Here is a 10,546-nt window from a genome sequence, read left to right as displayed (position 1 = left end):
CGGAAGTGTCTGCGGACAGCGCTGGCTCCCGGCCTATAGAGTGAGATGAGCGCACAACCCCAGAGTCTGGCAAGACTGGCCCGTACGGGCAGGGGTACCTTTACCTTTACCTTACTCCACTCCCTAGAGTGGCTGGGAAGGCCCAGCCAGATGGGCGGGGTATAATAAAATTAATTATTATTATTATTATTATTATTATTATTATTATTATTATTATTATTATTTCTGAAGCATATGGAAAAAGTAACATTTAATATTGGAAGTGAAGTGAAAAGAGATCTGGCTGACAGCCCAGTTCTAGGTTATATTCAACTCATAAATGGGTCCCTCTGATTTTTTACCTCCATTTAAATGTGCATAGAATTCTGGCATACAAATCTAATCATTTCTAATTCTTCTTGCCCAGAAACAGCCACGTCCACCTTTAACATGCCTGATGAAGCTTCATTAAATCTTTCGAGTCTATTAAAGGAGTATTTTATTGAGATTAATAATGACACAGCCTACACTATGTTATATCACTAATCAATATTTTCCTGAGGTTTCAAGTGACCTAATTTGGTGAATGCCACTGTTGCATGCTAGGTAATAGTGCCAAATGACAGTGTTATATGTGGTTATACTGATAAATTATATAAACTGTATATAATTATGAGTGACCAGGATATATATGCTGTTTTTCTTCTTTTTTTTTTGCAGCTCATGAATGTTAATTTGTCATTCCTCCTCAGTTTAAGATAAAAAACAATGCAGAGTAGTGTGTGCAATTTAGCATTCAAAAGAAAGGTTGATTCTAATTGTGGCAGAGGAAATAATTAAAATAAAGAACAAAAAATAAATAAAAAATCTGTTGCATGCAAGCAAAGATTCCCCTTCTTCCCAGATGCACACTTCAGGTGCCCAGCAGGGAAAGAGACAAATCTCTCCCCACCAACCACTGTCTTCCTTCCTTACTGCAACTATTTTTTTACACACACCTAAAAATTCAAGAGGGGACACGGTTGGCGCTGTGGGTAAAAGCCTCAGCACCTAGGGCTTGCCAATCGAAAGGTTGGCGGTTCGAATCCCCGCGGCGGGGTGCGCTCCCGTTGTTCGGTCCCAGCGCCTGCCAACCTAGCAGTTCGAAAGCACTCCCGGGTGCAAGTAGATAAATAGGGACCGCTTACTAGCGGGAAGGTAAACGGCGTTTCCGTGTGCTGTGCTGGCTCGCCAGATGCAGCTTGTCACACTGGCCACGTAACCCGGAAGTGTCTCCGGACAGCGCTGGCCCCCGGCCTATAGAGTGAGATGGGCGCACAACCCTAGAGTCTGGCAAGACTGGCCCGTACGGGCAGGGGTACCTTTACCTTTAAAAATTCAAGAACTGTGGCATCACAATTGTACCGTAGCCCTATCAGTGGTTACCAGGCTTCAGAAATCTATAAATGTAGAAGAGGAGGAGTTTGGATTTGATATCCCGCTTTATCACTACCCTAAGGAGTCTAAAAGCAGCTAGCATTCTCCTTTCCCTTCCTCCCCCACAACAAACACTCTGTGAGGTGAGTGGGGCTGAGAGACTTCAGAGAAGTGTGACTGGCCCAAGGTCACCCAGCAGCTGCAGGTGGAGGAGCGGAGACGCGAACCTGGTTCACCAGATTATGAGTCCACCACTCTTAACCACTACACCACTACACTCTCAGGTAACCACCCCTCCACCATTCCTCTAAGCTAGGTGTTGAGGATGTTTATAAGAGGATTGTCCCATTTTATCTCACAGAAAACCTGCAATGTAGACTAGGCTGAGACACAGAAAGTAGCCCAAGTTTGCCCATTGAGCCCCACAGCCCAGAAGATATTTGCCACACTGTATTCACCAGACCACACAGAAGCCCCAAAGCCTCGGAGCAAGTTAATGCTCGGACCAGCTGGTAACACACAAGCTGCCAGGTGTGGAGACTTTTGGCCCAGCCATGGAATCTCTGTGCAGGGGTTCTTTTTGTGTTTGCATGGGGGAGGCAGGGTGGAGGGAACGACAATGCAAGCAGCAAGCTTCTATGCACCTAGCTGATGCAGAGGGGTTGTGCAGAGGGTCCATCTGAACGTTCCCAATTGAAACCTGCAGCTCTGTAACTGGATATGTGGAGGAGGAAAGGTCTGCTACCCAACTCCTGAGTGCAAAATGAAGTAGAAAAAATGGTCGCCTGCATAGGCATCAGTTTGTTGCAATCTTTGGTTCTCAAATGCTGCTTCTACTCACGCTGATGCCCATAAGGCATTTCCGCCATGCTACTGTCTTTAACTGTTGCCTAAAAGACTCAAGGCAAATAAAAAAAGAAACTGATATGGGCATCAATGTGAATCTGCCTTATCTAATTCACTCTTATCTAATTCACCCTCCATTCAGTCTGCCTTACAAAAAAAGAAAAATTAAAATGTGGTTTTCACAACTTCAAAAATTAATAAAAGAACAGCTTTTTGGATTAGAAAGGTATCTTTGTTGATTGAGAAAGCTGCCATAAAACGAGTTTACATCACTTACTTTCCTTCTTGCTGAAGAACTCTTTATAAAAATCCAAAGCCACAAAAAAGAGGAAAGTAATAAATTGGTTATAATAATTAAAAGCTCCCATCAGGATATGAAAATGGGAAAAGGAAACCAGGTGTATCTTTTCAGGTGAGTCATTAATCCACCAAATGATCGGCATGTTGTGGATTTGCTGTTGCTCATTTCTCTCTGTTTACAACCATTGACAACTCCTGGCTCCCAAACTGGTTAAGCATGGCAGACTGTGCCACTTTCCTTAGTGGGAGGCAGACTGGTGGCAGGAGATGCAAATAGGTACAAAAGGACAGAAGGGGCTCAGCGTTAGTTACTGCTGTCACAAATGCACTAGTGGCTTCGTAAAACTGGGGGGCACAGTGATATTCCTCAGTGGGATCTCTGGGTAAATGGAAATGTGTGGGCCTTGTTCCTAGAAGAAATGTTGCAGAGCCTTCAAGCATCTTCTGGCTGCCCTCAGCTTTCCCATCCAGACCAGCAAAGTGATTCAGAAGGCAGACAGATAGATGCAAAGACATGGATGGTACGATAAAAGATTTCTAAATGAAATTCTCTCCCATTTGCAAATCTTTTGTAATAAATATAAACAATTTCACTCCCTTCTGTACACAAGAAAAATAAAGTGAGGATTCAGCTAAAAGAGAATAGTAGTCTTTAGTATGTTGAGCTACAGTTATTTTTGATTTCCCCATCATTCTTTCTCCGACGTAGTTGATATAGAAATGTTTCAAAGCTGTGCATACCAAAATTGTGAGCAGATGAATTACATGGAACCACAGCCGTCATAAGCAAAAAACTTTTCACAAGAAATAATTCATTTCTTTAAAATACATAATAAGCAAGAGGCCATACAATCATATATCTTCATTAGGTTGTACTATACAACTTTCCGTAAGGCTTTGTCAGTGTAGAATCTCCTCAATCAGCATTGGGAATTCTCTTTTAAAAATCACCTGTCATTCAAGAGAATCATTGACTAATCCTGTCTACTGCAAAGGAGGGGCCCTTTCCCAAGGTCAGTCAAAGGTGGTTGTTATTGAAGGATGTGGTGATTGCACATTAAAGAAACTTAAACCAGATTCTTGCCTGTTTAACTGCCAAAGGAATCCAAGGATGCTTTTTAGCATATAAAGAGCTATAGTCACGCTGCAAAGAACTCCTCCACATAGAACTGCCATTTCCAATGTTCTTGGGGAAAGTTCTCTTGGTTAAACCAGTTTATAATTCACTAAGCAGAACTCCACTGGTGGAAACTGCATTGTAAGAAACCTCAAGCCACATGCCGGAGCTGAGACAGCACTTTCACTCAACCATAGCTTTCCATCACTTAAAGGTGTATGACTTGGCCCCAGCTTTCTCCATTTTAGAGAGGTGTAAATTTCAGCTGATCTATATGACCCATGTCCCTGAAGAACTGACTTTTGCCTTAGCTGCCTTCCAATTGGCTGAACAGAGATAATGAGAAAGACCTTTAAAGAAAAGGCATGCTCTAGGACTGTGCAATTCTGCAGCTCTTTCTGCACACAGGACTATTTGATCTCTTAATTTCTGCCTCTCATCTTGGGAGAAAACTGCTTCACAGATATCCTTCAGAACAGTGTTCCATTGGGAAATTGTAAAGGAGAAGAGAAGAATTCAGCAGTATGTTGTGTTTTACATGAAATCTCCAAGATCAGTACTTCTGCAGCAGCCTATATATAAGAAACAGAAGCAAAAAAGTCTAAAATCTGGTTCTAATTCCCTACTGCAATGCTTATGTCTACATACGTATAGCATCAATATGTCACAGGTGGAACAGATGTGGCACGAGGACTTCAGGTCAGCAGAGTCAAATGGAAAGGTCTTTCTTCAGATCTCAGCAAGAAATTAACTAAGGATTCCTGTGCCTTATGATACTCCTCTCTGACAACTACAAGGATGATAATATGAGGAGTTTTTAAACATTATTGTTACGTACTTTTACACAATCATCATTATGTGCCCTTAGCAGACAGAGATTTGAAGGTGCTGGAACAGATGGTGCTGGCAACTGAAACAGGCAAATGTGGTTTTCTCTCAGGTGCTTCCTATGCTCCAGGTTTCTTGCTCTCTGCAGGCAGATCTACACTACAAATGTGTACCAGCTTTAATCTTTTTCAACAATCATGTTTTCTCTACCCTCCCCTGAAGAATCCAGAAAACTGTACTTTAGTGCAGTGTTTCCCAAACTTTTTTGGGCAACGGCACACCTGTTTACTGAAAAAAAATCTCGCGGCACACCACCATTAAAGCCCCGCCCCGTGACGTCAGCGCGCAGCGTCACGCCGGGAGGGACGCACGAAAGCTATCCTATGTAAATACGGATTTAGCCTCGGTTTGCTCTGGCTTTGAAGCTAAAGGTTAAAGGGGGGGGGCAGAGAGACGTGTAGACCCGTTTGCTTAGAAGTAGGTCCCCAGTGTTTCCCCATGGGGTCCCAAGGAAGAGCGGCGCCACCCGATTGGATTTCCTAAACTCCCGCCCTGAGCGCTGGAGTTCCGCGTAACCCAAATTAAACCCGGTTGCTTACACTCTGTCCAGGAGGACGCACAATCCCCGCTTGACGGATGGGTCTGTTCCAAGGCTGGCTCCGCTGGCAAAGCCGGCTTGCTGGACGCCTCTTGGCAGGGAGAGAAGCGGACGGACGAGTTTTAAGAGGCTCTCCGTCGCTCCAGAAGAAGGCAGGGCGAAGATTTCAAGGGGCATCGCTCCGGCTGCTCCCTCTCCCGGCGCGCAGGAGCGATGCCTCTCTCTGGCTCTCCCTCCGCGCAGGCTGAGGGAGGGAGGGAGGGGCGCGTGTGACCCGTCTCTGCTGGGAGACCAAACCCAGCGAGGCAGAGTCGCGCGGAGGCGCCCAGGCAGCGCTGCCGGCTTCGAGGAGGAGCGCCAGGCAGCAGCAGGAGGCGCGGCCTCTCCTCGCCGCCGCCGCCCCGCCTCTCGCCGCCGACTCGCCCGCCTCCCTCCAGGCATCTCGCGGCACACCCGCCGATGTCTCACGGCACACTCCTGTGCCGCGGAACACCGGTTGGGAAACACTGCTTTAGTGAGGAAGCTAAAATTATCTGCTAGGGCTAAACTTAAAATTGTGGGAGCCATTGCAGCACAGTTCTGTCCTGCATCAGGCAGTAATACTGGAACCCACCCCTTAAGATGCCAGAATCAGCCCTCCCAGGAACTGGAGCCATTGGGGGAGGGAAAGAACTGCGATATCGATTCCTCAAGCATTTGATATGACTGAGCCATGGTGCAGCAGCTCCCATACAGGGTAGCATCAGATGGGACACTGAGAAATTCCTAGCCTTCCCCCCAGTTCCCTGAATTCTCTGGGAGAGGAGGTGACTGTTAAACCATTTTAAATCTATAGTGTAGATTCACCAAAGTGGAAACGTTAAACCATGCATTAAAATAACAATCATTGACACTGTATGTGAGCACAACATCCTTTCTAGGAAATTATCTATGCAAGAATGCTAGAGAAGAACGGTCTCAGGCTTTAGGATTGCTTTGCTGTTCTCAGGAGAGAAGTATTTACATTCTAAAGGGCTTCTAAAAAAAATATAGAAAAGTGGTCCCTGTTTCCACAGGTATTTCTGAACACCTCCAGCCACAGACAAAGAAGACAGGTGGTGACTGACAAGTGTGAACCTCTTAAATTATGCTCTTAGTTTAGATGGATACAAGAAGGGCAAATTCACAGTAAACCAATATTAAAAAGGCCTTTTCTGAAATGCTGTGGCAGCTCCAGTCCTAACAGTTGCTCCTCCGGTTGTGCTGATCTTTTTTAAAAACTAGTTTTGTTCAAGAGTCTGCAAGAGAGCTCTTTTCTTCTTGCTGTAAAAGTCTTCCCTCCCCCTTTCCCCAAGCCATCGGCTTTTCTTTCTGCTTCCAGTTTCAGATCAGCCACTCCTTTTTGCTCTCGTCAATGGTCTCAGTAAAATTGGGGTCGTTGCTCATAATGGCTGCGTCAGCGCTCTCTGCAGATTCTGCCCCCTTGGCTTCGTTGGTGTGGTAAGTTCCCTTGTGGCGGAACATGTAGCGAATGAGGAAGACCAGGGTGCAGAGGATGGTGAAGATCACAACGGCAATGACACCTAACAGAGAGAGAAAGGCGGAAGATTTCAGATTCAAAAACAAATGAGCAAACAGTTTAGTTTTCATATACTGTCTGATATGACATGGGTACAATATTGTCTCTGCAACCTCTCTCTTATTGCTCCATTCTTCACACATGTCCATTAACTGGCAAATAGTTCAGTGGGGCTTGTGCGGCTGACACTACAGAGCGCTGCACTTCACGCCACGGGGCCTAATTGGGAGAGCCGCTTCATGACATCCTTAATTCTAACTATAGTGTGGCATAGGCATTGGGGATGTATCCTGAATCAACCAGCTCAATTGCTGGCTGATTACTCCATCACAGTTGATCCTGGGTTAAGGATCCCCCCAAGATGCAAATCAAATAGGGCAAACCTGCCAGGTTGTCATTTGGGGAGATCTATGGCCCATTAACCACCATCTGGGCCATTGGACAGAAACCTTCCCCGCAACGCCTTCACTGGGGTACCCTGAAATTTGAACCTGGATAGCTCACTTTTGCCATCTAGTGTCACATCTGTATGTTGCGCTTTACAACACATTTAAAACATTTTATTTGCAGCTGTATAGCTGAGTCCCCAATGCCTGTTTCTGCCAAACGTTTTGACAGTTGCTATGAGGAAGGCAAAACCCCCAGACAGGCCCAACTTGTCTGCGGGCAAATTCCTCCCTGGCCCCAAACGCAGCGGCAGATTGGTTCCGCAGCAAGGCCCACGTCCCTTCGGACAGAGCAGCAACCTTCAGGGCTGGTGGGTGGGGTGCCCAGCAGAGCCAGTTTACAGGCTGAATGTAGCAGGATATGCCATCAGAATTCAAACTACCTATCATGTACTGCTTCATAATTAAATGTCTTTATTTCCACTTCTTATTATGCACTCTGTCCTAACAGTTCTGGGAAACTAAGCACAAATATAGTTGAAAATTCTTTTCTCTTTGCTAGCTTAGCCTAGGAAATTATATGTGTGTTTTAAATTAGGTATTTAAAAAGATACTTGCAAACGTATCGTATCTTATCAGCATAGAAATCAACATTCCCTTCTGAAAGGCAGGACATGTACTTACTTACCTCCAATAATAGCTGAATTCCTGTTAACACCACCTCCAATCACTTGACCATTGTAAGGAAGATCAGCACCTGGTGCACAAGAAAAAGCACGAGTTATTATTTACACCATGTCCTTTAGATATTTAGCCCCTCACTTTAAAATACGCGTGCTTTTCCTCTTCTTTTTAAGCCAATTTACAGGGGAAACTCGGAAAATTAGAATATTGTGAAAAAATTCATTTATTTCAGTAATTCAACTTAAAAAGTGAAACTAATATATGAGATAGACTCATGATATGCAAAGCGAGATATGTCAAGCCTTTATTTGTTATAATTGTGATGTTTATGGCGTACAGCTGATGAAAACCCCAAATTAACGATCTCAGAAAATTAGAATATTAAATGAAATCAGCAAAACAAGGACTGCAAATAGAGAAATATTGGACCTCTGAGAAGTAGAATAGAAGCATGCACATGTACTCAGTACTTGGTTTGGGATCCTTTTGCATCAATTACTGCCTCAATGCGGCGTGGCATGGATGCTATCAGCCTGTGGCACTGCTGAGGTGTTACGGAAGACCAGGATGCTTCAATAGCAGCCTTCAGCTCTTCTGCATTGCTCGGTCTCATGTCTCTCATCTTTCTCTTGGCAATGCCCCATAGATTCTCTATGGGGTTCAGGTCAGGCGGGTTTGCTGGCCAATCAAGCACAGTAATCTCGTGTCCATTGAACCAGGTTTTGGTACTTTTGGCAGTGTGGGCAGGTGACAAAGTCCTGCTGGAAAATGAAATCAGCATCCCCATAAAGCTCGTCTGCGGAAGGAAGCATGAAGTGCTCCAAAATCTCTTGGTAGATGGCTGCGTTGACTCTGGACTTAATGAAGCACAGTGGACCAACACCAGCTGATGACAGGGCTCCCCAGATCAACACAGACTGTGGAAACTTCACACTGGACTTCAAGCATCTGGCATTGTGTGCCTCCCCATTGTTCCTCCTGACTCTGGGTCCTTGGTTTCCAAATGAGATGCAAAAGCTGCTCTCATCAGAAAAGAGATTTGGGGAGCCATGTCATGGCTGGAAGTGGGGGGAGATTGCTCAGAGTTGTTGAGCTTTTTTGGGGGGCAGAGTTCGTGCCGCGCTTAATTATGATTGATGCCTGCTGCTGCAGCGGAGGGACCTAGCGACGTGGGCGGTGGGTGATGACATTCCTTGACCAATCAATTTAATGCCGCAATCGACAAGGATCATCTGCGATTGACCGCAATTACAGTGGTGCCCCGCAAGACGAATGCCTCGCAAGACGAAAGGGTTTTCCGTTTTTTGAGTTGTTCCGCAAGACGAATTTCCCTATGGGCTTGCTTCGCAAGACGAAACGTCTTGCGAGTTCTTGCGAGTTTGTTTCCTTTTTCTTAAAGCCGCTAAGCCATTAATAGCCGCTAAGCCGCTAATAGCCGTGCTTCACAAGACGAAGAGACTCGCGGAACGGATTAATTTTGTCTTGCGAGGCACCACTGTACGCGGTCGATCGGTTGAACATGTCTGACCTACATGAAACTGCTGGGTGGGGTTATCCGGAGGTTTGGAGTATGTTGTCAGCAGTATGCTGATGACACTCAGCTCTATTTCTCCTTTGCATCTGCAGGTGAGGCAGTGGAAGTGCTGGACCGTTGTCTTGCCTCAGTAATGGACTGGATGAGAGCCAACAAAGTGAAGCTCAATCCATATCAGACTGAGGCACTGTTAGTGGGTGGTTCCCTAGATCAGATGGGTGGGAGGTCGCCTGCTTGATGGGGTTACACTTCCTCTGAAGGAAAGTGGTTTGTAGCTTGGGGGTCCTCCTGGATCCTTTGCTGTCGCTTGAGGCTCAGGTGGCCTCAGTGGCCCAGAGTGTCTTCTATCAGCTTCAGCTGGTGGTCCAGCTATGCCCCTATCTGGACACGGATAGCCTAGCTACTGCTGTCTGTGCTCTGGTAACTTCAAAGCTAGATTACTGCAATGCATTATATGTAGGGCTGCCTCTGAAGATGGTTCAGAAACTTCAGCTGGTGGAGAATTCAGCAGCCACGTTGCTCACCAGAGCGAGACGGTTTGAGCATCTTACACTGATCCTGGTCCAACTGCACTGGCTACCAAACAGTTTCCGCGCCCAATTCAAAATGCTGGTTTTGACCTATAAAGCCTTAAATGGTTCAGGACCACGATACCTGATGGACTCTTTCCATATGAACCTAACTGGACCTTGAAATCATCTTCCGAGGCCCTTCTTCGTGTGCCTCCTCTTTGAGAGTTCCGGAGGGTGGCAACACAGGAACGGGCCTTCTCTGCAGTGGCTCCTCGTCTGTGGAATGCTCTCCCCAGGGAAGTTCACCTGGCACCTTCATTATACACCTTTAGGCGCCAGGCAAAAATGTTCCTTTTTAACCAGGTCTTTGGTTGAACTTATTGACATCCAACACTCTTTTATCATAGAATCATAGAGTTGGAAGAGACCATAAGGGCCATCGAGTCCACACCATCAGAGCACTCCTGACATATGGTTGTCAAGCCTCTGCTTAAAGACCTCCAAAGAAGGAGACTCCACCACACTCCTTGGCAGCAAATTCCACTGTCGAACAGCTCTTACTGTCAGGAAGTTCTTCCTAATGTTTAGGTGGAATCTTCTTTCTTGTAGTTTGGATCCATTGCTCCGTGTCCGCTTCTCTGGAGCAGCAGAAAACAACCTTTCTCCCTCCTCTATATGACATCCGTTTATATATTTTAGAATGTGGTTCTTTTTTTGGGGGGGGGGTGTTATTGGGTTATTGCTTTTGGTTTGATTTTATATGTTGTGGTCATGTTGTGAACCGCCCT

General features: G+C 45.7%; 1 protein-coding gene across 2 annotated transcripts in view; it reads right to left on the bottom strand.

Moving 5' to 3' along the window:
- Nucleotides 1-6,113: 6,113 nt before the first annotated feature.
- CNTNAP2 (contactin associated protein 2) overlaps nt 6,114-10,546 on the bottom strand; it is a 950,652-nt gene continuing 946,219 nt past the window's right edge. For both annotated transcript variants that reach the window (XM_028751461.2, XM_077916554.1), the window contains 2 exons: nt 7,717-7,785; nt 6,114-6,646 (listed from right to left, as the gene is read on the bottom strand). In XM_028751461.2, the coding sequence (XP_028607294.2) occupies nt 6,447-6,646; nt 7,717-7,785 (269 nt within the window). In that variant the 3' untranslated portion in view covers nt 6,114-6,446. The remainder of the gene's footprint in view (nt 6,647-7,716; nt 7,786-10,546) is intronic.

Source organism: Podarcis muralis, chromosome 12 (assembly GCF_964188315.1).
Source record: "Podarcis muralis chromosome 12, rPodMur119.hap1.1, whole genome shotgun sequence".
NCBI classification, from domain to species: domain Eukaryota; kingdom Metazoa; phylum Chordata; class Lepidosauria; order Squamata; family Lacertidae; genus Podarcis; species Podarcis muralis.
This window is presented reverse-complemented; position numbering and strand designations above follow the sequence as displayed.